A 27,500-nucleotide genomic window follows, 5' to 3' on the forward strand; every position below is an offset into this window, starting at 1 on the left:
CAAAGTTAAAGGAAAGAGCATTTATTAACATTATCTCTCTCTCTCTCTCACTCTCTCTCTATCTTTTTTCTTTTTCTTCTGTTTATGGAGGAGGAGGAGGAGGAGGAGGAGGAGGAGGTGGAGGAGGAGGAGGAGGAGGAGGAGGAGGAGGAGGAGGAGGAGGAGGAGGAGGAGGTAAAAGCTAAAAGAACATGTCAAGGATGATTTAACACTAAAGGAATGGACTTCGAGATGGAGGAGGAGGAGGAGGAGGAGGAGGAGGAGGAGGAGGAGGAGGAGGAGGAGGAGGAGGAGGAGGAAGAAGAAGAAGAAAAGTAACTGGAGGAAAATTCAAAAGGGCCAAAGAATTAATAAGGTTTTTGTATTCATGAAAGAAGAAGAAAAAAGAAGAAGAAAAAGAAAAACGAGAACAAGAAGATAAAGAAGAAGTATAAGGAGAAGATAAAGAAAAAGACAAAGAAGAAGATAACAATGAAGTAAAGAAAGAAAAAAAAGAGAAGAAAAATAAAAAAGTTCCTCCTTCAAACATTCTAAAAAAACGGTTCTTATCTACGTAATACTAATAAAAGAGAGCGAGAGAGAGAGAGAGAGAGAGAGAGAGAGAGAGAGAGAGAGAGAGAGAGAGAGAGAGAGAGAGAGAGAGAGAGAGAGAGAGAGAGAGAGAGAGAGAGAGAGAGATCGTAAAGTACACTCGAAAGGAAAATACACGACCGAAGTTTTTTGTTAGGAGTAAAAAAAAAAAAAAAAAAAAACTGATCGTCTGAGAAATATATCCGAGATGTGAGTAAATCGAGGAAGATGGGTGATGGGACTGGTGGATAGGGGAAGGGTAGGTGATGGGACTGGTGGATAGGGGAAGGGTAGGTGATGGGACTGGTGGATAGGGGAAGGGTAGGTGATGGGACTGGTGGATATGGGAATGGTAGGTGAAGGGACTGGTGGCTAGGGGGAAGATAGGTGATGGGACTGGTGGATAGGGGAAGGGTAGGTGATGGGACTGGTGGATAGGGGAAGGGTAGGTGATGGGACTGGTGGATAGGGGAAGGGTAGGTGATGGGACTGGTGGAAAGGGGAAGGGTAGGTGATGGGACTGGTGGATAGGGGAAGGGTAGGTGATGGGACTGGTGGATAGGGGAAGGGTAGGTGATGGGACTGGTGGATAGGGGAAGGTAGGTGATGGGATTGGTGGAGAGGGGAAGGGTAGGTGATGGGACTGGTGGATAGGGGAAGGGTAGGTGATGGGACTGGTGGATAGGGGAAGGGTAGGTGATGGGACTGGTGGATAGGGAAAGGGTAGGTGATGGGACTGGTGGATAGGGGAAGGGTAGGTGATGGGACTGGTGGATAGGGGAAGGGTAGGTGATGGGACTGGTGGATAGGGGAAGGGTTGGTGATGGGACTGGTGGATAGGGGAAGAGTTGGTGATGGGACTGGGAAGGGAGATGCTGAGGAAGGGAAGGGAAGGAAAGGGAAAGGAACGAAAGGGAAAGGAAGGGGAAGGAAGGCCTGTGAAGGGAAGTGAGGGGAAGGGAATGGAAAGGGAAGGGAAAGGAAAGGGAAGGGAAGGGAAAACTTGAATGGCCTTCACTTATCCCACCTAAAGAAACAAAGAAACATGGAAACACTGAAAAGCAGGCTACAGAGAGGTTAACTGACCCTAACTTACCACATCTAAAGAAACAAAAAAAACATGGAAACACTGAAAAGCAGGCTACATAGAGGTTCACTGGCCCATCACAACTGCAGAAACACTGAAACATAAATACACTGAAAAGCAGGCTACAGAGAGGTTAACTGGCGCTCACCTGTGGAGTAGACTTGTGTACAATCACCGGTGAACTTCTTAACAAGGTCGAGTTGAGGGAGTTCGATGTTCCTGTCCACCACAAGAGGAACTTCAGGCTCCCAGATGAAGACCAGGTCGTCCGTGGTGTGCGAGACTGCGGGGAGATGATGGAAGAGGAGAGATAATGGTAGAGGTGAGAGATAATGGGGTGGGGAGACACTAATGGGGAGATAAAGTAGTGTGGGAGACTGCGGGGAGATAATGTGAGAGAGGAGATAATGTGGGAGTTGAGAGATAATGGGGAGGGGAGACACTAATGGGGAGATAAAGTAGTGTGGGAGACTGCGAGGAGATAATGGGAAGAGGAGAGATAATGGGGGAGTTAAGAGATAATGGGAAGATAAAGGGGAGAAGCTTAAGATAATGGGGAGACAAAATGGGGAAGTAAATGAAAATGAGGAAATTGAAAGATAAAGAGAACATGAGATAATGGAGATAAGATAATGGGGGAGATGAGAGATAATGGGAGATAGTGGGGAGCAAGTTAAGATAATGGGGGGAGCCTCTAATTGGGAAGTAGAGCGAAAAATTTGAGGAAAAAGAAAAAAAAATAAGGTAAATGCAAAAAAAACTTGAGGAACTGAAAGATAATGAGAAAATGAGAGATAATGGAGGTGAGATAATGGGGGAGATGAGAGATAATGGGGAGATAATGTTGAGAAGGTTAAGATAATAGGGGAGAGATTAATTGGGAAGTAAAGCGAATAATTTGGAAAGGAAGAAAATTATACTAGACGGTATTGAAGAAAAGAAAAAAAGGAGGAAAAGGAATTGAAAAAAGAGCCCAAAAGAAAGGAAGGAAGGAAGGAAGGAAAAGGATAAGAGAAATAAAGAGAAAGGAAGGAAGGAAGGAAAAAGATAAGAGAAATGAAGAGAAAGGAAGGAAGGAAGGGAAAATATGAGAAGTGAAGAGAAAGGAAGGAAGGAAGGAAAAAGATAAGAGAAATGAGGAGAAAGGAAGGAAGGAAGGAAAAAGATAAGAGAAATGAAGAGAAAGGAAGGAAGGAAGGAAAAGGATAAGAGAAATGAAGAGAAAGGAAGAAGAAGTAAAGAAGAAGGAGAGTAAAGGGAAAAAGGAGGAAAAAAAAAGGTTCACATGAGGAAAAAACAAAGGAAAGTCGTGCGAGGGAAGAATTTGAGGAGGAAAAGGCAATTAAGTTTAAAGGAATATTAAATCTCTCTCTCTCTCTCTCATCAAGCAATTACTGATTTTCTCCTAACGTGTATCTCCTCCTCCTCCTCCTCCTCCTCCTCCTGCTCCTCCTCCTCTTCTTATCTCCTAAATTACCTCCTCCCCTTTATCTTCCTCCATCTTTTCCCACCTTCTATATCAGTTCGCTTCTTCGTCCTAATTATGAGCCAAAAATTGAAAAAAAATGAAAATAAAAGAAAAATAAATTGTAGTAGTAGGAGTAGTAGTAGTAGTAGTAGTAGTAGTAGTAGTAGTAGTAGTAGTAGTAGTAGTAGTAGTAGTAGTAGTAGTAGTAGTAACGTAAATGAAATGTGGACAACCGGCACCGTAGACTATTTTCCTGGCATTAAAAATCTTCATATATTTTTTCACATTCTATATTTTCCTTTTGTCATATGTCTATTTATATCTCTTTCTTAAATATTAATAATAATAATAATAATAAAAATGATGATAATGAACAAGAAACGTGTGTAATTATAATGCTAATCTCTCTCTCTCTCTCTCTCTCTCTCTCGTTCATATTCCTGATTACCCTCTAATTCTCCTCCTCCTCCTCCTCCTCCATAATCTGAGTTGTTAATGTGGTTCACAGTCACGATCACACACACACACACACACACACACACACACACACACACACACACACGCATTTATTTCGTGGTGAGTGAGGTTAAGGAACGGAGAAGGAGGAGGAGGAGGAAGAGGAGGAGGAGGAGGAGGAGGAAGTCTTCTCTTGTTGCAGCATATGCGCCTGTTAATGAGGGAAATTAGAGAGAGAGAGAGAGAGAGAGAGAGAGAGAGAGAGAGAGAGAGAGAGAGAGAGAGAGAGAGAGAGAGAGAGAGAGAGACATATATTTCATGATAGCGATTACATAACCTTCATCTCTCTCCTCCTCTCTCTCTCTCTCTCTCTCTCTCTCTCTCAGGGTATATATTTTCTCTCCAAGGCATTCGGAGGCACGTTTCATGGAGAGGCACAGGAAAAAAGAAAAAGGATAAAAGAAAAGAAAAATATACTTGAGATAGATGAAGCAAAATATGAAGGAAAAAGCGACTGAGGAAAAAATTAATAGACGAGACGAAGATAAGAAAAAAAGAAGAAGAAAAAAACATGGAAAAAGGAAAAGGAAAGAGGAATTAATACCAGAAGAAGGAAGGATTTAGAGATTGAAGATAATTGCTGGAATGGAAATTAGAGAAAGAGGGGAAAAGAGAAAAGAAAAATATACTTGAGATAGATGAAGGAAAAGGTGAAGGAAAAATGAGTGAAGAAAAAATGAAAACACGAGACGAAGATAAGAAAAAAATAAGAGAAATAATGATAAAGACAAAGACAAGGAAATGGAAAAAAGGAAAAGAAAAACGAAAATTAATACAAGAAGAGGGAAGGATTTAGAGATTGAAGATAATTGCTAGAATGGAAATTAGAGAAAGAGGGAAAAAGAGAAAGAGGAAATAGAGAGAAACAGAAAAATGAAAAGAAAAGAAAAACAGGCAGAAAAATTATCAGAAAAGAGAAAAATGTTAAGGAAAAGAAAAAATTTGAAAAACAGAGGAAAATTAATAAAAAGTGTAAAGAAAACAAGGAAAAAATACCGGTTAATTATCGAAAAATGAAATAAGACAGAGAAAGATGAAAAGAAGGAAAAGAAAACCAGATAGAAAACTAACAGAAAAAAGAAAAATATGAAGGAAAAGAGAAAAATAAATGAAAAGAAGAAAAATAAGCAAAAAAGTAAAGAAAAAAATACCTGTTAATTATCGATAAATGAAATAAAGATGAAAAGAAGGAAAAAAAACCCAGAAAATTAACAGGAGAGAAAAAAAATGAAGGAAAAGAGAAAAATTTATGAAAAACAGGAGAGAAATTAATAAAGTGTAGAAAAAATGAAAATACGAAACAAGAAAAAGATGAAAAGAAGGAAAAGAAAACAAGAGAGAAAAGAAAATTAAGAAAAAGAGAAAAATATATGAAAAAAGTATAAAAGAATCAACAAGAAAAATACCTGTTAATTAGATAAGCCTTCCTTGACACCTGAAATACCTCTACTGATTAATTTACTTTGATACATGAATTCACTTTTTTTTTCTAAACATGTCCTAACCTAATTAACAGCTGACCTTGACTTCACCTGACCTTACCTGATTAATTATTAAAGGTGTGAAGAATGATTTTGTATTAAAACTTCCTTCTTCCTCCTCCTCTTCCTCCTCCTTCTCTTGTTAACTTGGTAATTGTAATGGTGATTCGAGGAGGAAGAGGAGGAGGAGGAGGAGGAGGAGGAGGAGGAGGAGGGAGGAAGGTAGGCATCTGGTACTAATGAGAGAGAGAGAGAGAGAGAGAGAGAGAGAGAGAGAGAGAGAGAGAGAGAGAGAGAGAGAGAGAGAGAGAGAGAGAGACGCACACACACACAAACAAACAAACAAACACACACGAAACCATTACCATCACCTCCTCCTCCTCCTCCCCCTCCTCCTCCTCCATTTCATGCTCCTCCTACTGTTACCTCTGCCCTCCTCCTCCTCCTCCTCCTCCTCCTCCTCCTCCTCCTCCTCCTCCGTTAAGCTCATTCCCGTTCCTGCGACAATTGATTCCCATTCCTATTCTTGCCGACAACTTAAGGAATTTTCAGAAGGAACAGTCACGCCTTGATGTTGCTCACGCGCCCTCCCCTGCCCTCCTCCTCCCTCAATCAATTTCCTCACTTCTCTTCTCTTCTCTCTCTTCCTCCTCCTCCCTCTCCCGCTTTCCTCCTTTCCTCACTTTGCTGCTCTTCCCTCTCTCTCTCTTCCCTCCTCCCGCCTTCCTTCTTTCCTCACTTTCCTCCACTTTCTTCCTCCTTCTCTTCCTCCTCCTCCCTCTCCCTCTTTCCTCCTTTCCTCACTTTGCTGCATTCTCTCCCCTTCTCTCTCTCCTTCCCCTCCCGCCTTCCTTCTTTCCTCACTTTCCTCCACTCTCTTCCTCCTTCTCCTCCTCCTCCTCCTCCTCCTCCTCCTCCTCCTCCTCCTCCTCCTCCCTCTCTCTCTATATTTCCTCCTTTCCATACTTTCCTACATTCTCTCCCCTTCTTTCTCCTTCCCCTTCCCCCTCCTTCTTCCCTCACCTTGCTCAACTGTCTCCCTCCTTCTCCTCCTCCTCCTCCTTCCTTCTTTTCTCAGCTTCCTCTTCTCCTCCTCCTCCTCCTTTTTCTTTCCTCCTTTCCTCAATTTCTTCCATTCTCTACCTCCTTTTCTTTCTCCTTCCCCTCCTCCTTCTTTCCTCATATTTTCCCATTCTCCCTCCTCCTTCTTCTCCTCCCTCTCCCTCTTTCCTTCTTTCCTCACTTTGCTCCACTCTCTCCCTTCTTTTCCTTCTCCTTCCCCTCCCCCTTCCTTCTTTCCTCACCTTTCTACATTCTCTCCCCTTCCTCGCCTCCTCCCTCTCCCTCTTTCCTTTCTTCAGCATTCAACGACTCCATCATTTTTCAATCAATTACCTTACTATTCAACCCCATTTTCTACCTAATAACCTTCCTAACGATGCAATTAACCAATGAACTACTTAACGACCCAATTAGACCAAGAAAGACACCTACTAAAACCTTGTATCCAATACCTGAACACTTATCATTCAAATCTCTTATTATTCAACCTTGTTCTCTACCTAATTACCTTCCTAGCGACAGAACTACAAACTTAACTACTTAACGAGGTAATTGACGCAAGATAACACCCTTCTGAACGTTACCTAACTAACTTAATCCCTAAACTTAACACATATCAGTCACTAACCTTACCAATCAACATAATTTTCTGCCTAATAACCCTCCTAACAAACACAATTACATAATGAGCTACTTAACGACCCAATTAGCAACATCTATTCACCTAAATCACACTAATTAACTTAAACCCTCGATAATTCCAACATTTACTTATCAGCCAATTCTCTTACTATTCACCCCATTTTCTGTCTAATAACCTTCCTAATGACAAAACTACCTAATGAACTACTTAACGACCCAATTAAAGCAAGAATGACACTACACTAACACCTTGTATTCTATATCTGAACACTTACCAATCAAAACTCCTTTCTACCAAATTCAACACAATTTTCTACTTAATAACCTTCCTAACGATACAACTACATACTGAACTACTTAACGAGGTAACTGAAGCAAGATAACATCCTTCTCAACGCTACCTAACTAACTTTTTCCTTAAACCTAACACATATCAGTCAATTATCTAATCAGTAAACCCTATTTTCTACCTAATCATCTTAGCGATACAATTACATACCGAACTACTTAACGAGGTAATTAACGCAAGATGGCCCAGTACTCACGGCTTTCTATCTTCATGTGGCACTCCTGGGTGTCGTGAGGGTACAGCTGGAAGTTCATGGCGCAGGACAGAACCAGCGTGAGCCTGAAGGAGAGAGAGAGAATGTGTGAGTGAGTGAGGGTAGGAAAGGAAGGAAGGAGGAGGGATGGAAAAAGAGTAGGAAGGAAAGGAGGGAGGAAGGGTAAGAGGGAAGAACGGATTGAATGCAGGACTAGGAGTGGAAAGGATCGAAGGATGGAAGGAAAGAGAAGCTGAAAAGGAGTAAAGGAAGGAGGGAGAAGTGATGGGAAAAGGGTAGGAAGGAAAGGAGGAAGGAAGGGTAGGAGGGAAGGGAAGGTCGGAGTGAATGCAGGAGTAGGAGTTGAAAGGATCGAAGGATTGAAGGAAAGAGAAGCTGAGAAGGAGTATAGGAGGAAGGGAAATAAGGAATAGAAGGAACGAGTGGTTGAGTATATTAGAAAATGCGAGAGGAATGATGAAAGAAAAGTGAAGGAAGATATGAAAGAAGGAAGAGAAGGAAGGATGAAGAAAGAAAGAAGGAAGGAAGAGAGAGAGAGAGAGAGAGAGAGAGAGAGAGAGAGAGAGAGAGAGAGAGAGAGAGAGAGAGAGAGAGAGAGAGAGAGAGAGAGAGAGAGAGAGAGAGAGAGAGAGAGAGAGAGAGAGAGAGAGAGAGAGAGAGAGAGAGAGAGAGAGAGAGAGAGAGAGAGAGAGAGAGAGAGAGAGAGAGAGAGATTGTGAGTGAGTGAGCGAAGTGGACAGTAATGTTAGTAAGACGTGACCTACTCAATGAGAGAGAGAGAGAGAGAGAGAGAGAGAGAGAGAGAGAGAGAGAGAGAGAGAGAGAGAGAGAGAGAGAGAGAGAGAGAGAGAATAACAAAAAAATATATAAGTAGATAGGCATACGTACGTAGATGCAAAAAGAAAAGGAAAATCAAGAAGTTAGTAAAGAAAGAAAGAAACAGAAAAGAAAGAAGAAAAAAAAAAAGAAATTACATAGAAGAAAAAGTAATTCCAAATAAAATAATAAAAATAATAATAATAATAATAATAATAATAATAATAATAATAATAATAATAATAATAATAATAATAACAGTAGTAATAATAATAATAACAACAAAATTTATAGACCTATAGTCTGTTGAGGGAGCCTGTTCATCTGGGCCCATACTTATAAAGAACTATGGCGTTTGACTTATGTCTCGTCTCAGAGGTGAGTGTGCACCTAGCTGGGGCTCCAGCCGCCACGGGTAGTTGGGAAAGTAAAGTTGCCAACAACGGCGAGATCAGTTATCTCATATGAAAACTAATGGGCAAGATACCTTAAAATGGTGGAAGTATTGAATAGAAGTACATCATATCCATAATAATATGGTTTTGTAAGACTATAGTGAGCGTTTGAATGTAAAACGATTTGATGAGGCACGCTGGCTGGCTGGCAACACCCGGTAATGTTTACATTTGAAGGTCGCTGCCTCAGACGAAGACCCAGGACTTATGCCCGCCCGGGACCAACTTTTGCTACTCGCGCCGCGTCTCAGATTAACACCCAGGATATAGGACTCCACGGGGCCGTTTTGGGCTCTTAAGACGAGCCTGAGACGAAGTGTTAGCTTTATAAGTATGGGCGCAGATGAACAGGCTCCGTCAACAGACTATAGTATCTCCTCCTCCTCCTCCTCCTCCTCCTCCTCAAGTACTCTTACATCCTCCTTAAGAGAGCAAAACGCCCAAAGCGAGAGAGAGAGAGAGAGAGAGAGAGAGAGAGAGAGAGAGAGAGAGAGAGAGAGAGAGAGAGAGAGAGAGAGAATTTTGTCTATCTATCTGTGTGTGTGTGTGTGTGTGTGTGTGTGTGTGTGTGTGTGTGTGTGTGTGTGTTAATTTTGCTTCTCCTTCGCAAAGTCTATTTACAAGACCAACAAGGTATTCTCTCTCTCTCTCTCGATATATATTTGCGTTCTTCATCTTTATCTTTCCATTTTTCTCTCTCTCTCTCTCTCTCTCTCTCTTTGTCTTCCGAGTGTCATATTATTGCTTCCTCTTCTAATTGCTGTCTTCCTCTTCCTCCTCTTCCTCCTCCTCCTCCTCCTCCTCCTCCTGTATTCCTCTTTTATTCTGGGTCTTCCTCATTCCTCATTCCTTCTGTTTTTCTTCTCTTCTTTTTTTTTTATTTCTTTCTTCTTTGTTTTCCTTTCTTTTATTTTCTTTCTTTTGTCTTTTCACGTAATTTCCTCTGCTTCGTTTTCTTTGTTTTAGTTTCCCTTTTGTTTTTGTTTTTTTCTTCTTTTCTTCGTCTACTTTTTTATTGTTGTTGTTGTTGTTGTTGTTTATCGTTCTCCTTCTTCCTCTCATCTTCTCTCTATTTCTTCTTCTCCTCCTCCTTCTCTTCTTCCTTCTCTTGTTTCCTTTTTTTATCCTCCACCTCCTCTTCCTCTTCTTCATATTCCTCCATCTCCTTCATGTCCTCATCCTCTTCTTCTTCTTCTTCTTCTTCTTCTTCTTCTTCTTCTTCTTCTTCTTCTTCTTCTCTTCCTCATCCTCCTCTTTTGCATCTCTTTTTTTCCTCTTCCTTCATCGTATTCTCTTCTCAACCATCACTATCTCCTCCTCCTCCTTCTCCTCCTCCTCCTCCTCCTCCTCCTCCTCCTCCTCCTCCTCCTCCTACTCCTCGTTGTCTCCTTCCTCTTGCAAGAAAACAATACATTTTTTCCTCCCTCCTCCGTCTCCTCCATTTTTCTTCTCTTCTCTCACCTCCATCTCTCTCCTCCATAATCGCCCTAATTCTTCCCTTCCTTATTTTTTCTTTTCTTTCTTTGTTTTCTTTCCTTTCTTCTTCTATTGTTTTCTTTTGTCTTCTTTGGTCTGTTTTTCCTTCCTGTTTTTTTTCTTCTTTTCATCTTTCTTTCCTTCATGTCTTTTCTTCCTTTCTTCTTGTTGTCTTCTTTTCTTCTTCCTTTTCTTCTCTAGTTTTTTTTGTACTGTTCCTCTTTTTCCTTTTCTTCCCCTTTTCCTCTTTCTCTCCTCTTGTTTTCCTATTTTCTTCCTCCTTTTGGGAATTTTTTTTCTTCCTTCTTCCTCGTTTTCTTCCTTTTCTTCCTTTTGTTCTTTGGTTTTTTCTTGTTCCTCTTTTTCCTTTTCTTCCCTTCACTATTGTTTTCCTCTTTTTCATCTTCTTTTTCTATTTTCTTCCTCCTTCCACGTTGTTTTCTTCATTTTCTTCCTTTTTTTCTTCTTTAGTTCAATTCTTTTTTATTTTTTTACCTCTTTATTCCTTCTTTTATTTACCTTATTCTCTATTCCTCCTTCCTTTATTATTGTTTTCTTTTCTTTCTTCTTTTTTTGTCTTCTTTTTTTGTCTGTCCTTTTCTCTTTCTCTTTTCCTTTCTTTGTTTTCCTCTCTTTTTTTCTTTCTCTTTCTCTTTCTCTTTTTGTCTTCTTTATCTCTTTCTCTTCTTGTCTTCCTTTCTTCTTTCTCTTCTTGTTTTTTTCTCTTCTTTCTCCTCCCTGTTTTCTCTCTTCCTTCTTCCTTTTTCTCTTTATTTCCTTTCTCTTCTTCTTCTTTCTCTATCATCTCTTCCTTGTCTTTCTTCCTTGCCTCTTCTTCTTCCCTCCTCCTCCTCCTCCTCCTCCTCTTCCTCCTCCTCCTCCTCTTTTACTCATTAAAGTAAAGGAGTTAAATAAATAAAGGAGAAGAGAGGAAGGAGGATGAAACGAAGGAAGAGGAAAAAAAACAGGAATTAAAATCACGCCATAGTTTAGGCCACAAAAGTAGGTCACTCCTCCTCCTCCTCCTCCTCCTTGTCTCCTCCTCTTTCTTCTTTATCCTTCCACTCTCATTCTAACACTAACCAGAGAGCCATTTCCTCCTCCTCCTCCACCTCCTCCTCCTCCTCCTCCTCGTCTTTCTCCACCTGCTTCTTTTCTCTCTCATTCCAGCGTTAACCACGGACCTAACTTCCTCCTCCTCCTCCTCCTCCTCCTCCTCCTCCTCCCTCTGAACTCAAGCATGACAGACAGACAACACAACGCAACACAGTCACAATGCCCGTCTCCATTTGCCTAATACAGAGATAAGAAATGTGTGTGTGTGTGTGTGTGTGTGTGTGTGTGTGTGTGTGTGTGTGTGTGTGTGTGTGTGTGTGTGTGTGTGTGTGTGTGTGTGTGTGTGTGTGTGTGTGTGTGTGTATCTGTCCTTCTTTTTCCTCTCTCTCTCTCTCTCTCTCTCTCTCTCTCTCTCTCTCTCTCTCTCTCTTTATCTCCTTTTATACCTTCCACAAACAAAGAGAAAGAGAGAGAGAGACGGAGAGAATTGAGAAAGAGGAGATTAGAGGAAAGAATGGGAAGAGTAAATGCCAGAAAGAAAAGAAAGGAAGGAAGGAAGGAAGGAAGGAAGGAAGGAAGGAAGGAAGGAAGAAGGAAGGAAGGAAGAAATAATATAGAAGCCAGACACATGCAAACGAGTATGATAAAGAAGAGATGGAAGATAAGAAGAAAGAGAAGAAAAAGAAGAAAAGGGAATAGAAGACAAAAGAAAAAAGACAAGAGGAAAGAAAGGAAGAAAGAAAGATAGATAACACACACACACACACACACACACACACACACACACACACACACACACACACACACACACACACACGCACACACACACACACACACACACGCACATGAACAAACAGAAAAGCGGAATCAAAACAAAGACCAAAACTTAACAAAACAAACAGAGGATAAAGAAAATAAAGATAAAGAAGATAGTGGATCAAAAAAGTTAATATGAAACACACACACACACACACACACAATAGAGAAAGAGGGGAGATAACAAGAAACCCAAAATAAAACACAAAAAAGAGCATCAACAAAGAATTAAAACCCACGATGAAGCCGAAAGGTAAAAGATAAATAAAAAAAAAAAAGGTCAACGCAGCAAAAAATTAGACCGTAAGCAGCTTGGCTCAGACCCCCACAAAAGCCCTAAGCCCCGAGACCCTGGATGACTTAGGGCTGATCCTGGCGGTGTAGGGGAGTGGACGGGGCCGAGACAGGGACGAGAGACAGGGGGGAGGAGACAGGGGGTAGAGAAGAAGGAGATGGAAGTTGAGACAGACAGAGAGAGAGAGAGAGAGAGAGAGAGAGAGAGAGAGAGAGAGAGAGAGAGAGAGAGAGAGAGAGAGAGAGAGAGAGAGAGAGAGAGAGAGTTGTGGACAGGGAGGAGACAGGAGGGAGAGAGATAGGAGGTAGAGAGAGTGATAGACAGGGAGGAGATAGGAATTGAGAAAAGGGGAGAGAGAGAGAGAGAGAGAGAGAGAGAGAGAGAGAGAGAGAGAGAGAGAGAGAGAGAGAGAGAGAGAGAGAGAGAGAGAGAGAGAGAGAGAGAGAGAGAGAGAGAGAGAGAGAGAGAGAGAGAGAGAGAGAGAGAAGGTTAGAACAGAATTGAGACAGGAAGCAGACAGGGTTGAAAAAATGAGTGAGTGAGTGAGTGAGTGAGCGAGTGAAAGGCTTAAAGGCAAGGTGTAGGTAATGGAAAGGTAAGGGAAGGAGAGAGGTAGGTAGGGAGGAAAGGAGGGAGAGATGGAGGGAAGATAAGGAGGAAAGTGGACAGGTATGAATGACCAGGTGTGAAAGAAAATGGGGTGTTGAAAGGAGGGCCAACGCCGGCAAAATTAATGAGAGAGAGAGAGAGAGAGAGAGAGAGAGAGAGAGAGAGAGAGAGAGAGAGAGAGAGAGAGAGAGAGAGAGAGAGAGAGAGAGAGAGAGAGAGAGAGAGAGAGAGAGAGAGAGAGAGAGAGAGAGAGAAATAAAACACAAAAGGATATTAAGACACAATTAAGACGGATTAGAACAAAATTAGAACAAAAGAAAAAGGAAGAGAAAGAAAGATAGAGAGAAAACAGACAATTAAGCAGCTCCATAGAATGACAGACTTACCCATATCAACATAATAGATAAATAGACATATTAATATACAGACAGGTAGATAGATAGACAAATAGACAGACAGACAGACAGAGCAGGTGACGTACTGAACACTGTAAAGAACCGCAGTTACTTGATAGACCCAGAGGTAGATAAAAGGAGGAAGACAGAGGCAGGTAGATAATTAGACAGGCAGGTGACTAAACAGGTAGACAGGTAGAGCAGGTGACTTACTTAACCATATAGAGGATCGTGTTGTCCTGGTAGAGCCAAAGGTAGTGGTTGGGAATGGTCATCTCCTGGAATGTGACAGCCTTGGCGTTCTTGAAGAAACTGTCCGGCCGCCAAATGTCCTGAAACACAAGGTAATTAGCACACAGGTAACACACACGACCAGGTAATACGCTAGCTATAGGTACACACACACACACACACACACACACAAAGATAACGTTAAGGACTTTTCTGATTCCTATTTTTTGCCTCCTCCGTAAAATAAACACACACACACACTGATAGGTACACACAGGTACACGCACATGACCAGCCAACGCACACAAGCAACACACACACATACACACACACACACGGCTAGGAATCGCTCTATTTTCATTATGTTTTATTCCCACGTTACTTTTCATGTTATTTCTTGCACCGGTAAACGTTCAAGCTTCTATGGAGGAAACGTTCACAAGACACGGTAGCGGAGAGACAGGGAAGGGAAGATTAGAGGGAAGGAACAACAGTGATCAAAGAAAATGGACAGGCGATGGATAACTCCCACCTGTAATCAAGCTACACACACAAGTACCTTTAGCCAGGCCACGGGCAGCAGGCGGTATTCGTGGGTCATGTTGTCGGGCAAGCGAAGCCGCCAGTCCTTCCAGCTCTGGGCGAAGAAGATATCCGCGGCGTACGTCTGGAGGGGAGAGAGAATAGAGTATATATAAATGGATACATAGGTAGATATATAGATGGATTGATACACAGATAGACTGATAGATACATAAAGAGGTAGACAGAAGTAGAGAGGCATTGAGATTGAGAGGTAGATAGCCAAAATAAATAGGATAAATAGGATATATAAATGAATAGATAGACAGAGAGATAGAGAAGTAGAATTGCGAAGAAATATTGATAGAAGAATAGATTGGTAAATAGATAAAGATAGAGAAATAGATAGATAGATAGATAGATAGATAGAGAGAGAGAGAGAGAGAGAGAGAGAGAGAGAGAGAGAGAGAGAGAGAGAGAGAGAGAGAGAGAGAGAGAGAGAGAGAGAGAGAGAGAGAGAGAGAGAGAGAGAGAGAGAGAGAGAGAGAGAGAGAGAGAGAGAGAGAGAGAGAGAGAGAGAGAGAGAGAGAGAGAGAGAGAGAGTAATGGGGAGAGAAGGGAGGTAAGAGGAAGGAGGGAAAAAAGTTAAATAGCTCATCTGTTTCCTCCACCTCCTTCCCCTTACCTTGCTGACACACGCACACACACACACACACACACACGTATCACCTTTCAGCCAATCTGCAAACGTATTCGGAGCCCAAAGTTTCAAGTTGGTTTAGGAGGAGGAGGAGGAAGAGGAGGAGGAGGAGGAGGAGGAGGAGGAGGAGGAGAACCCGGAAGAGAAGGAAGAGAGGAAATGAGGGCAAAGAAGAGGACGAAGGAAAACAATGAAGAGAAGGAAAGAAAATGAAGAAAAAACGTAGAAAGGAAGGAAGAAAGGAAAGAAGGAAGGAAAGAAGGAAAGAAAGAAAGGAGTGAATGAAGGAAGAAAGAAAATATAGAACGAACGAGAAGGAAAAAACAGAAAGAAAGGGAAAGATAGAGGGAAGGAAGGAAGAAAGGAGAGAAGCAAAGAAGGAATGAATGAAAAGTGAATAAAGAAAGAAAGAAAATATAGAAAGAACGGGAAGGAAAAGACAGAAACGAAAGAAAGAGGGAAGAGAGAAAGGAAGGAAGGAATGAAGGAAGAAATGAAGGAAGGAAGGAAGGAAGGAAGAAATGAAGGAAGGAAGGATGAAATGAAGGAAGGAAGGATCGAAACCGAAGCACCATGTTAAAATGAGACCGGCACACCTGAGCGGGCCGTCAACACCTGTCATAATCCTCCTCCTCCTCCTCCTCCTCCTCCTCCTCTTCCTTACATGACCTCAAGGAACCTTACCTCTTCACACCTGTCTACTCCTCTTCCTCATTAATTACCTCCTCCTCCTCCTCCTCCTCCTCCTCCTCCTCCTCCTCCTCCTCCTCCTCCTCCTCCTCCTCCTCCTCCTCCTCCTCCTCCTCTTCCCGCCGGCTTTATCTACCTATGAATGAAGGAGGAGATGGTGTGTAATAGAAGCCTTGAATGAGAGAGAGAGAGAGAGAGAGAGAGAGAGAGAGAGAGAGAGAGAGAGAGAGAGAGAGAGAGAGAGAGAGAGAGAGAGAGAGAGAGAGAGAGAGAGAGAGAGAGAGAGAGAGAGAGAGAGAGAGAGAGAGAGACAGAGAGAGAGAGAGAGAGAGAGAGAGAGAGAGAGAGAGAGAGAGAGAGAGAGAGAGAGAGAGAGAGAGAGACAGAGAGAGAGAGAGAGAGAGAGAGAGAGAGAGAGAGAGAGAGAGAGAGAGAGAGAGAGAGAGAGAGTAAAGAAAGTAAAAAGAGAGAACAGGTAACTAGGAAAACAAATGAAAAGGGGAAAGAAGAGAAAGAGGAAGAGGAAAGGAAAGGAAAAAGAAAGAAAAGGAGAGGGAAAGGAAGCGGAAAGAGGATATGAAAGAAAGGGAAAAAAGAGGGAAAAAAATTAAGTAAAGAAATAAATGAAAATGAAAAAAAAACGAGAAAGGAAAAAAAGGAAAAAAAACACCAATGTATTACGCTGCCAGTTTTTCTTTTCCTTCTTTTTTTTTTTGTATATAGATTTCCTTCCCTCGTATCGCTTCCGTTCCATTAAATCTCTCTCTCTCTCTCGCCATTTATCCTCACTTTTTTCCTTTCCAATCTTCGTTTCTCTTTTTTTTTCTTTTCATTCAATATCTCGCAGTTTTCAATTTATTTTTTTCCTTTCTCGGTTTTTATCACTTTTCTAATCTTCTCGGATATTGTTTCTCGTTTTTATATGTATACCTCTCTCTCTCTCTCTCTCAAAGAAATTCATACAAACATACATACATACACACATACATACATAACTTCTCACACACACACACACACACACACACACACACACACACACACACACACACACAGACAGACAGACTGATAACAATATGGTCGACCGGTCACAACTTATACGCTGAAGAGAGTCCCAATACCGAGAGAGAGAGAGAGAGAGAGAGAGAGAGAGAGAGAGAGAGAGAGAGAGAGAGAGAGAGAGAGAGAGAGAGAGAGAGAGAGAGAGAGAGAGAGAGAGAGAGAGAGAGAGAGAGAGAGAGAGAGAGAGAGAGAGAGCACCTCCTTCCCTCTTACGTAAGCTCCAAGATATTTACAACGTCTCTCTCTCTCTCTCTCTCTCTCCGTACTGTATGTGTGTGTGTGTGTGTGTGTGTGTGTGTGTGTGTGTGTGTGTGTGTGTGTGTGTGTGTGTGTGTGTGTGTGTGTGTGTGTGTGTGTGAGTGTGTGTGTGTTAATCTTTACTAATGGAGCACACGAAGTAAGTTCAAAGCGTTCCATTCAAGGGTGGAGGAGGAGGAGGAGGTGGAGGAAGTGGAAGAGGGGGAGGAAGAGGAGAAAGAGGTGGAGGAGGAGGAGAAGGAGGTGGAGTCTTTTTTTTAACAATGTGGCGTAAACTGTGGCTCCACTAATGATACTCTCTCTCTCTCTGTCACGGAAGGAAGTAAAAAGAGGAAGAGGAAGAGGAGAAGTAAACCAAAATAATCAAGAAAAATGAGTGAAGGATTGAAGGAAGGAAGGAAGGAAGGAAAGAAGGAAGGAAGGAAGGAAGGAAAGAAGGAAGGAAGGAGGGAAGAAAGGAAGGAAGGAAGGAAGGAAGGAAAGAAGGAAGGAGAGAAGGAAGGGGAGAAAGAAAAGAATGGAAAAAAATGAAGGAAAAGGCAGGCTTACATCTCTCTCTCTCTCTCTCTCTCTTTTTTTTTTTTTTTTTTTTTTATTTAAACGTGTTCAGTACATTAGTACATGGCAGTATTATTTGTCTATGCTAAAGTTCCCCCGACCGTTGGGGAGCTATTTAAAAGCTTCTGCCGATTATATTATACAATTATTATACAATATATTATACAATTATATATATATACATATTTACGGTGGGTGTAGGAGTAGCCACCTGTGGGACGCAACCTTCATCTGCTGAGTGGACAGTTGTGTCACATCCACATCAGCAGTGAGGTTGTTCCACCACACCACCGCTGCGATGGAGAAGGCACGTTGGTGGGTGCTGGAGCGGGCCATTGGCACTTCCAGGAGGGAGGCGTTGCTCAGCACCGTTCTCGTGCTGCGCTCAGACCTCCTCCAGGTAGCCCTCAGGTCCGTCAGGTGGGGCACTAGGCCCACTTGTGCCTTGTGTAGCACCGTCAGGGCAGCGACGCGGCGACGGTGCTCCAGGCTATTCAGCTGGTTCGTGGCTGGTCTTGCCCTTCCTTCGTGTGTTGTTGTTGTTGTTGTTGTCGCTGTGTCTCCCACTGGCTCGGTCGGTGGTGCTGGGTGCCGTTGATGAGGCGTTCAGCCCTCCTCTGCACTTTGTCTAGCAGGTTGAGGTGGCAGCGGGCGCTGGCCATCCAGGTGAGCGGTGCATACTCCATCACTGGACGGACTTGTGCCTTATAGAGGGTGTTCAGGCCTTCAGCATCGAGGAGGTTCTTCATGCGGCGCAGGAGGTTCACCTTCTGGAGGCTTTTTGCGCCACCCTTTCAAGGTGACGGTCAAACCGCAGCTGGAGTCCACCTCCACGCCCAGGATGTCGACGCTGGACTGCAGAGGGATGGTGTCATTCCTGAATCTCAGTCTGCCGTGGAGTTGCCTCGCGTCCCCCGAGAACGTGATATTACCATGGCCTGGGTTTTGTCAGGGCAAACCTGACTTGCCACCTCTTTCCCCATGCCATTATGTCTGCTAACTGTCTGTTGACGGACTCTATCACGTCCTGGGCTTCCTCCTCTTGTATGTTCTGGAGAGGGTGCAGTCGTCGGCGTAAGCGCTTGCTGCCGGGATGGTTTGCAGGAGGTCGTTAAAGTATATGTTCCACAGAATAGGTCCAAGGACGGACCCCTGTGGAACGGAGGCCTCCACCGGGAAGCTGGTCGAGGTGCTTCCGTTGACTGCTACGTGGAGGCTCCTGCCTAACAGGTAGTTTGAGAGCAGGCGCAGCAGGTCCCCCGTGATGCCTAGTTGCTGTAGCTTCGCCGTCAGACCGCGGTGCCAAACGGAGTCGAACGCGCCAGCTATATCCAGGGCAATCACGAGAGAGGGGTGGCCGTCATCAAGGGCGTCATGCCAGGACTTTGAGAGGAGAAGGAGGAGGTCTGAGGTAGAGCGGCCCTTCCGAAAACCAAACTGCTTCGGTGACTGCAGGTGGTTTTCCTCGAGGAAGGATGTCAATTGCTCCCCGATGATCCTCTCAAATATCTTGCTGATGATTGGGAGGAGTGATATTGGCCTGTAATTGCCTGGCTCGGACCTGGATTTTTTCTTGTGTACGGGTGTGACTCTGGCCTCCTTCCACTGTGCAGGCCACACCCCGCTCTGCAGGCATCGCCGGAAGATCTGGGCGAGGGGGCTGGTGAGCTCATCGGAGCATCGCCGCAGTAAGTATGGACTCTCTCTCTCTCTCTCTCTCTCTCTCTCTCTCTCTCTCTCTCTCTCTCTCTCTACCTGTGTCTCTACCTCACCTGTTCTCATTAATATTATACCTTTAGTCGATTCAACGAGGGAGATATTCTTCTTTCTCTCTCTCGTTAAAGGCGGGCGTCGTAAGTAAATAAGAATCGAGAGAGAGAGAGAGAGAGAGAGAGAGAGAGAGAGAGAGAGAGAGAGAGAGAGAGAGAGAGAGAGAGAGAGAGAGAGAGAGAGAGAGAGAGAGAGAGAGAGAGAGAGAGAGAGTGTGTGTGTGTTGCGGCTTGAAACACATGAATGAGAGCAACACTTGAGAGCGACACAGACCTTGAAATACAAATAAAAATAAAGAAATAAAGTAAATAAATAAAGTGGATGAAGGAGAGAGTGGATAAACGTAACATGGGAAGCAAAGAAGTAAAGAAAGAAGGAAGGAAGGAAAGAAGGAAGGAAGGAAGGAAGGAAAGAAGAAAGGAAAGAAGGAAGAAAGGAAAGAGGGAAGAAAGGAAGGAGAGAAGGAAGGAAGAAAGGAAAGAAGGAAGGAAGGAAAGAAGGAAGGAAAGAAGGAAGAAAGGAAAGAAGGAAGAAAGGAAGGAAAGAAGGAAGGAAGGAAGGAAAGGAGTGATAAACATACGAGTCTGCAAAGGAAATGTGATAAAAGAGAGGAAGGAAAGGAATAGAAAATAAACATAGAATAGAAAATTGGAATAAAGGAGTGGATAAAGGAAACAAAGGAAGGAGTAAGAAGTAAATGACCAATAAATGAAAGAAAAACTGGAACTTGAGGAAAATAAAAGAAATATTTGATAAAGGAGCGGAATAAAGGAATGTAAAGAGTGACACAAAACAACAGGTGATGAAGGAGGAGGAGGAGGAGGAGGAAGGAGAGGAAGAGAAGATTGAAAATAAAGGAAAAGGAGGAAGAGAAAGATGAGGAGAAGGAGAAGAAACAAAAGTAGGAAGAAATAAAGAAAAGAAGAAAAAAAGAAGAAGCAAAGGAAGAGGAAGAAAAAAAGAAGAAGAAAGAGTATGAAGAATAAGAAGAAGGAAGAAGACGAGAAGGAGAAAAAAAGAAAGAGAAAGAGAGGAAGAAGGAGGAGCAGGAGTGGGAAGAAGAAGAAGAAGAAGAAGAAGAAGAAGAAGAAGAAGAAGCGGAAGAAGAAGAAGATGAAGAAAAAGAAGAGGAAGAAAAAGAAAAAGAAGAAGAAGAAGAACCAAAGGAAGAGGAAGAAGAAAAAAAGGCGTATGATAAAGAAGAAGGAAGAAGAGAAGAAGGAAAAAGAGGGGAAGAAAGACTAGTAAGAGGCTGTACCTACTCATCTCTCTCTCTCTCTCTCTCTCTCTCTCCCTTTTTTTCTCCATTTTTTTTTCCGTATATAATGTCATTTGCAGCACTAAGGGGCGAGGAGGTATTAGCATAACAACATCATTTCACCTGCATCTTCTTCCCCTCTTTATCCCCATTATTTTTTCCCTCCCTCTCCATTTTTTCCCTTCCTTATTTTTCCAGCGAATCTTATTGAATTTCAGAACGTCTTGAGGTGAAGGGAGAGAGATGGAGGAGGAGGGGAGGAAGAGGAGGAAGATATTTTCACGCGAGAGGACATGTCAAGAGGAGGTAGTGGAGGAGGAGGAGGAGGAGGAAAAAGTGGAGGAGGAGAAGGAGGAGGTGCAATTGAAGAATGTGGAGGATGGAGGAGAGGAAAACTGATAAATTAAAAGAAGAGGGAGGAAGAAGAGGAAGAAAAGGAAACAGACGAAGAGAAAAGTGAAATAAGAGGAAGAAGAGGAAAAGGAGGAAACGAAAGAGGAAGAGGGGAAATAAATGAAAAAAAGGAGGAAGAGTGAGAAATAATAATTAGAACCAAGGTGGAAGAAGGAGATAAAGGAAGAGAAATGATGAATAGGGAGAGGGAGGAAAGGAGGAAGAAGGGAACGACAAGATAATGAAGAGAGAGAGAGAGAGAGAGAGAGAGAGAGAGAGAGAGAGAGAGAGAGAGAGAGAGAGAGAGAGAGAGAGAGAGAGAGAGAGAGAGAGAGAGAGAGAGAGAGAGAGAGAGAGTCACACATGAGTTCCTTACGAGAAGTAGATATTTATGGGTCAGTAAAATGCTATAGTTGCCCCATTATAAGGAGGAAGAAAGGGAGGAAGGGAAGGAAGGGAGGAAGGAAGGAAGGAGGAAGGAAGGAAGGATGAAAGGATGAGAGTGGAAAGAAAGGAGAGCAAGAGAAAGGAAGGAAGGAAGGAAGGAAGAAGAAAGAATGAAGAGAGGAAAATATAGCAACTGAGGAAAGAAGGAAGGAAGGAAGGAAAGAAAGAAAGAAAGAAATAACTGAAGAACTGAAGAATGTCTAGAAAAAAAGAAAGAGAAGGAAGGAAGGAAGGAAGGAAGGAAACATAGAGGATAAGAAGGATAAGAAGGAAAAGGATAAAATAAAAGGAATGAATGAAGGAAGGAAGAAAGAAAATAACATAAGAAAAAATGGCAGAAGGAAAGGAAAAAAAATGAAGGAAGAATGGAAAGGAAAGAAGGGAAAGTGGAGAGAATGAGAGAGGGAAGGAAGGAGGGAGGGAAGATGGCTGAGTGTAATGACCTATAAACTCTTAATTACCTCCACCAATCACATGCTTAATGGACCTCAGATTACTGTTACTGCCTTCCTTTGACTTATTATTACTATTATTATTATTATTATTATTATTATTATTATTATTATTTTATGGGAGAATTTTCGCGGTGTTGGCAGTAACTGTAGTAGAAGTAGTAGTAGCTGTAGTAGTAGTAGCAGTAATAGTCGTAGTAGTAGTAGTAGTAGTAGTAGTAGTAGTAGTAGTAGTAGTAATGTAAATGAAATGCGATCAACCGACACCGTAGACTTTTTTTTCACTCAAAAAAAAATTTCTTCATATATTTTTTCTCATTTATTTTTTTCCTCTTGTCATCTGTCTATTTATACTTTTTTCTTCCCTTATTCTTATTATTTTCTATTCCATCACTATTACCACTACTACTACTACTACTACTACTACTACAACCCTTAAAACTACAACTACCATCACCTCTCTCTCTCTCTCTCTCTCTCTCTCTCTCTCTCTCTCTCTCACACTCTCTCACACTCTCTCACTCTCTCTCACTCTCTCACTCTCTCATTCTCTCATTCTCTCATTCTCTCATTCTCTCATTCTCTCACACTCTCTCACTCTCTCACTCTCTCTCACCATGGAGCTCTCGTCGATGCTGTCCAGGCTCATGACGGTGACGTGGACGAGCACCGTGGTGGGATCATCGCCGCCCTTCGGAGGAGCCATCTTATCATAGTCCCTGGGGTTGTCCGGCATGATATCCTCGAATTCCAGCGGCCCCTCGTTGACGCTACCCCGGGCGAGGCTGGGGGAGAGAAGGAGAGAGAGAGAGGCTGTTAGAAGTAGTTAGTCGGTGAGAGAATGTTAGTTTACGTGGTTTGATAAGTAAGATAAGTGATAAGATAAGGAACATGGTGTGATAAGTAAGTGTTAAGTTAGCTACGGAAGACTGTTAGGATAGAGAGAATGGGAAGGGGAAAGAGAGAGAGAAGGGAGAATGTATTAGGGAAGAAAGAAGTACAGGAATTAGAAGCGTGGGAGAAAGGAAGGGGAGAATAGGAAGGAGAGGAGAAAGGGAGTAAAGGAACACGAAAGGAGGAGAATGGAAAGAGGAAAGAGAGAGAAGGGAGAATGCATTACGGCGTTGTCGGAAAGAAAGAAGGACAGGAAGGAGAAAAGAAGAGTAGGAAGAAAGGGAGGGAAGAATAGGAAGGAGAGGAGAAAGGGAGTAAAGGAACAAGAAAATACGAGAGAAAGAAAGAGAGAAAATGAGACAAATGTGAAGAAGAAAGAAATAGATAAACGTAAATAAAAGTAGAAAGATAAATAGATAAATAGAGAGAGAGAGAGAGAGAGAGAGAGAGAGAGAGAGAGAGAGAGAGAGAGAGAGAGAGAGAGAGAGAGAGAGAGAGAGAGAGAGAGAGAGAGAGAGAGAGAGAGAGAGAGAGAGAGAGAGAGAGTAAACCGAGAAGGAAAGGACACAATAAAAAGAAAATAGAGAGAAGTAATAACGGGGTAAGAGGAAAAAATGAAGATGCAGAATGGAGGGAAGAAGAGAAAAAGAAAAAAAAGAAAAAGAGGAAGAAAAATGAGACAAAAAAGAAGAAACAAGAGAAAATATGTAAAAAGTGAAAGAAAGGAATAGCAAGGGGAAGAAGAGGAGGAACAGGAAGAGGAAGTGGAAGAAGAGGAAGAGGAAGAGGAGGAGGAGAGGACGAAATAAGAAACAAAAGAAAAGATAGAAACTTGAGAGAAAGGAAGAAAAAAAGGAAAGTATGTGATATTGAAAAGAAGGAAAAAGGGAAAAAAGAAAAAAACTGGAAAATATAAAAAAACTAAACAATATTGAAAGCATAAGTTCGACACACACACACACACACACACACACACACACACACACACACACACACACACACACACACATATACACACACACGCAACCACTCACACATAATCACTTCACCTGCTTAAGATTTTTCCTCCTCCTCCTCCTCCTCCTCCTCCTGCTAATCTCTCTTAATTGTTTCTTAATATCCTTGTGTGTTTTATTTATCTTTTACTCTCTTCAACACGATCAGCCACACTTACTCCGATTAATCTCTTTCCTCCTCCTCCTCCTCCTCCTCCTCCTCCTCGACGAAGAAAGGCAAATTCGAATAGATATCTAAAGGACGTATATATATTGATAGGAGGAGGAGGAGGAGGAGGAGGAGGAGGAGGAGGAGGAGAAGGAGGAGGAGGAGGAGGAGGAGGAGGACAATTTAGTTCCTTGTTACGAAAACCAGACTAATACGCCAATACATCTTCTTCTTCTTCTTCTTCTTCTTCTTCTTCTTCTTCTTCTTCTTCTTCTTCCTCCTCCTCCTCCTCCTCTCATCATTTTCTTCCTTTCTTCACGACACACACACACACACACACACACACACACACACACACACACACACAGGGAATATTGCAAATTGGAAATAAAAGTGGAAAAATGCTTAACATGAATAATGCGGAATTTAATGAAGGAGGAGGAAGAGGAGAAAGAGGAGGAGGAGGAAGAGGAGGAGGAGGAGGAGGAGGAGGAAGGCAAGGAGAGGTTAGGTAATGCTGGAGGGAAGGAAAGGAGGGAATGTGGAGGAATGGAGAGATAGAGAGAGAGAGAGAGAGAGAGAGAGAGAGAGAGAGAGAGAGAGAGAGAGAGAGAGAGAGAGAGAGAGAGAGAGAGAGAGAGAGAGAGAGAGAGAGAGAGAGCACAAAGGCGTCTCTGTGGCATATTGACTGACGTGAATGGATGATTGACTGACTGACTGATTGACTGACTGAATGTGAAGTGAGTTAAAGGGCTTGCCAGATACTGAGTGAGTGAGTGAGTGAGTGAGTGAGTGAGTGACTGACTGACTGACTGACTGACTGACCCCCTCCCTTCCCCTACACACATACACACATACATACCTACATGCCCCCTACATTCTCTCCCCCTCTCCCCCTTCCCCTCACTCCCCCTCATAGGAAAAAAAGAAAAGTCCATCTTCTTTAGTCTCCCTTTCAAGGATAAAAGAGAAAATGAAGGAAAACGGATCTTCGGTATTCTGCATCTCATCCACTTTCACCGATCGTAAAATGAGAGAGAGAGAGAGAGAGAGAGTAGAGATAGGAAGAAAAAGCTAAAAAAAAACACGATAATGAGAATGAGAAAAAGAGGAAAAAGAAAAGTAGCAGAAAGACGAAGAAGACGAAGACGAAGCGAAGGAAGGAAGAGGAAGAAAATAAGATAATAAAAAAAGAGAATATAAACTTTTAGGAGTATTGAAAGAGTTAATAAAGGTAAAGATATCTAATAAGACGAAATGGCTACCAGTCTTTATTGTTATTGAACTTCTCCTTCCCTCCTTCCTTCCTTCCTTCCTTCTTTCCTTTCTTTCCTTTCCTTTCATCCCTCCTTTCTTACTTCTTTCCTTCCTTCCCTTTCTCCTTCCTTTCCTAATGCCTTCCTTATTTCCTTTCTTTCTTTCTTTTTTTCTTTCTTCCTTCCTTCCTTATTTTCCTTTCCTTTCCTCCTTCCTTTCTTACTTCTTTCCTTTCCTTCCTTCATTCCTTCATTTATGCCTTTCTTTCCTTTCCTTTTCTTTCCTTTCCTTTCATTTCCTCCTTCCTTCCTTCCTTCCTTTCCTTTCCTTTCCTCTTTCCTTTCTTACTTCTTTCCTTCCTTCCCTTACTCCCTCCTTTCCTACTTCCTTCCTTCCTCTCTTTCTCTCTTTCCTTATCCTTCCTTCCTTCCTTCCTTCACTCCCTCTTTCCTTCATTTCTTTCCATTCTTCCTTTTTTACCCATTTTTGTTTCCTCAGCTTCTCCTTCGTTCTTTCTTTTCTTCCTTCTCTCCTTCCTTCCTTTCTCCCTTCTCTCCTTTCTTCTCTTCCTTCCTTCCTTCTTTGTCCAACCTAATCTCTCCCTTTCATTCCTATTATCCTTTCATTTCTTCCTTCCTTCCTTCCTTACCTCCCTCGCTTGTAATATTAATGTAAAAGAGGAATATTTTTTACACTCTTAATTAAACGAAGGAGATTGTCAGGTATTAATTTCTCTCTCTTTATCTCTCCTTCTTTATCAATGTTTTCTTTTTATTCTTCTTCGTTTATTATTCTCGTATTTTTTCTTCTTTTCTTCTTTCTTCTATTGTTTATTGTATCATTTTTTTCTCTTATCTTCTTTCCTCTCTCTCTCTCTCTCTCTCTCTCTCTCTCTCTCTCTCTCTCTCTCTCTCTCTCATCACCATCCCTTGAACCAACATCAATTAACCTCTTCTTCTTTTTCCTCTCCTCCTCCTCCTCCTCCTCCTCCTCCTCCTCCTCCTCCTGCTCCTCCTCCTCCTCCTCCCTCTTCATACTTCTCTTTTTCCTCATCTCAGTTCCTACACTTCCTCCTCCTCTTCTTCCTTCCTCTCACTCTCTCTCTCTTTTCTTCTTTTTCTTTCTCTTTCTCCTCCTCCTCCTCCTCCTCCATCTTCATATCGAGGAACTTCGAGTGTAAGACGCCGGAAGTAATGTTGTCCTTGTATAACTCTATGGTAAGACCTCGCCTCGAGTATGCGGTACCGTTCTGGTCACCTAGCCACAGGAAGGACATCGATTTATTAGAGCGAGTTCAGCGACGCGCTACGAAGATGATTCCACCCTTGAGGGCCGTGCCGTATGAAAGACTCTATAATCTCAAGCGACTCAATCTCTTAACGCTTTACAAAAGACGCCTACGAGGAGATATGATTCAGGTCTTCAAGTACATCTATAGAAGTTCAGTAATGTCAACCACTCCATGTTTTTAAGCTACAAACCAACTTAAGAACTAGATACAACGGTCTACATATTCAAGCGAAGCGATGTAGCACAGACATTGGGAGTTTCTTTTCTAACCGAGTCATCCGCCACTGGAACAACCTCCCTGCTGAAGTAGTAAATGCGAATACCTGAACTCATTTGAAATTCGAATCGACCGTCGTTTCGTTGGCTCAGGAGTTAATGGAATACCGAGGTGTTGTCATCTGCTCTGAGGCACCCAGCGGCTGTCGACCAGATTAAATCACCATTGAGGGCAACCGCGGACTGTGCAAATTGGCTGTCTGTTGCCTGTATTTGCATGTTTTCTCCTCCGCCGTCTTCATTCCTCCTCCTCCTCCTCCTCCTCCTCCTTCTCCTAACCTCACCAATTCTTACATATTTAGTGTATCTATTTTTTTCTCTCTTTTCTTCTCTTCTGCCTCACCACAGCTAGCACCACCACCACCAGCACCACCACCACCACCACCACCACCACCAAACCCACCACCACTACCACCACCACCAACAACCCCACCCCCACCACCATCACCACCAACACCACCTTCATCACCACCACCACCACCATCACCACCCCCAACCCCACCACCACTACCACCACCCCCAACCTCACCCCCACCACCATCACCACCAACACCACCTTCATCACCATCACCACCACCACCACCACCACCACCACCACCTTCACCACAACCACCTTATACATTATTCATCGCAGCCTTCAAGCATCTATATTCATCGCCTGTGGTTGATCAGCTCCATTCAGAAGCTCACAAATCCACCTGCTCCCCCCTTCTTCCACTCCCCTTCCAACCCCCCCCCCCAAAGGATTCCCTCTACTGCGGATCCTTGGTAGGACTCTCACGCGTCCTGCAAAGCCACAGTGAGCACCGCAGGATCGGTCTCGGAGTCCTACAGAAGCGGAGGGATGGGATGGAATCGGCAAGATGGGTGCGTAGGATAGGTTAGTGTGGGTTTAAATTCTCTCTCTGATCTCCTTTTGTTTCTCTTCTATATTTCCTTATGTTTTAACTTCACATCCTCCTCCTACTCCTCCT

General features: G+C 42.8%; 1 protein-coding gene across 1 annotated transcript in view; it reads right to left on the reverse strand.

Annotated features, from left to right (window-relative positions):
• Positions 1-27,500, reverse strand: part of LOC127005418 (glycine receptor subunit alpha-4-like) — a 148,081-nt gene that overhangs the window by 24,487 nt on the left and 96,094 nt on the right. The window contains exons 3-7 of the mRNA XM_050874240.1: positions 22,262-22,430; positions 14,098-14,205; positions 13,521-13,639; positions 7,372-7,454; positions 1,806-1,940 (exon numbers count right to left, since the gene is read on the reverse strand). Of these exons, the coding sequence (XP_050730197.1) occupies positions 1,806-1,940; positions 7,372-7,454; positions 13,521-13,639; positions 14,098-14,205; positions 22,262-22,430 (614 nt within the window). The remainder of the gene's footprint in view (positions 1-1,805; positions 1,941-7,371; positions 7,455-13,520; positions 13,640-14,097; positions 14,206-22,261; positions 22,431-27,500) is intronic.

This window comes from Eriocheir sinensis, chromosome 30 (assembly GCF_024679095.1).
Source record: "Eriocheir sinensis breed Jianghai 21 chromosome 30, ASM2467909v1, whole genome shotgun sequence".
Classification (NCBI taxonomy): domain Eukaryota; kingdom Metazoa; phylum Arthropoda; class Malacostraca; order Decapoda; family Varunidae; genus Eriocheir; species Eriocheir sinensis.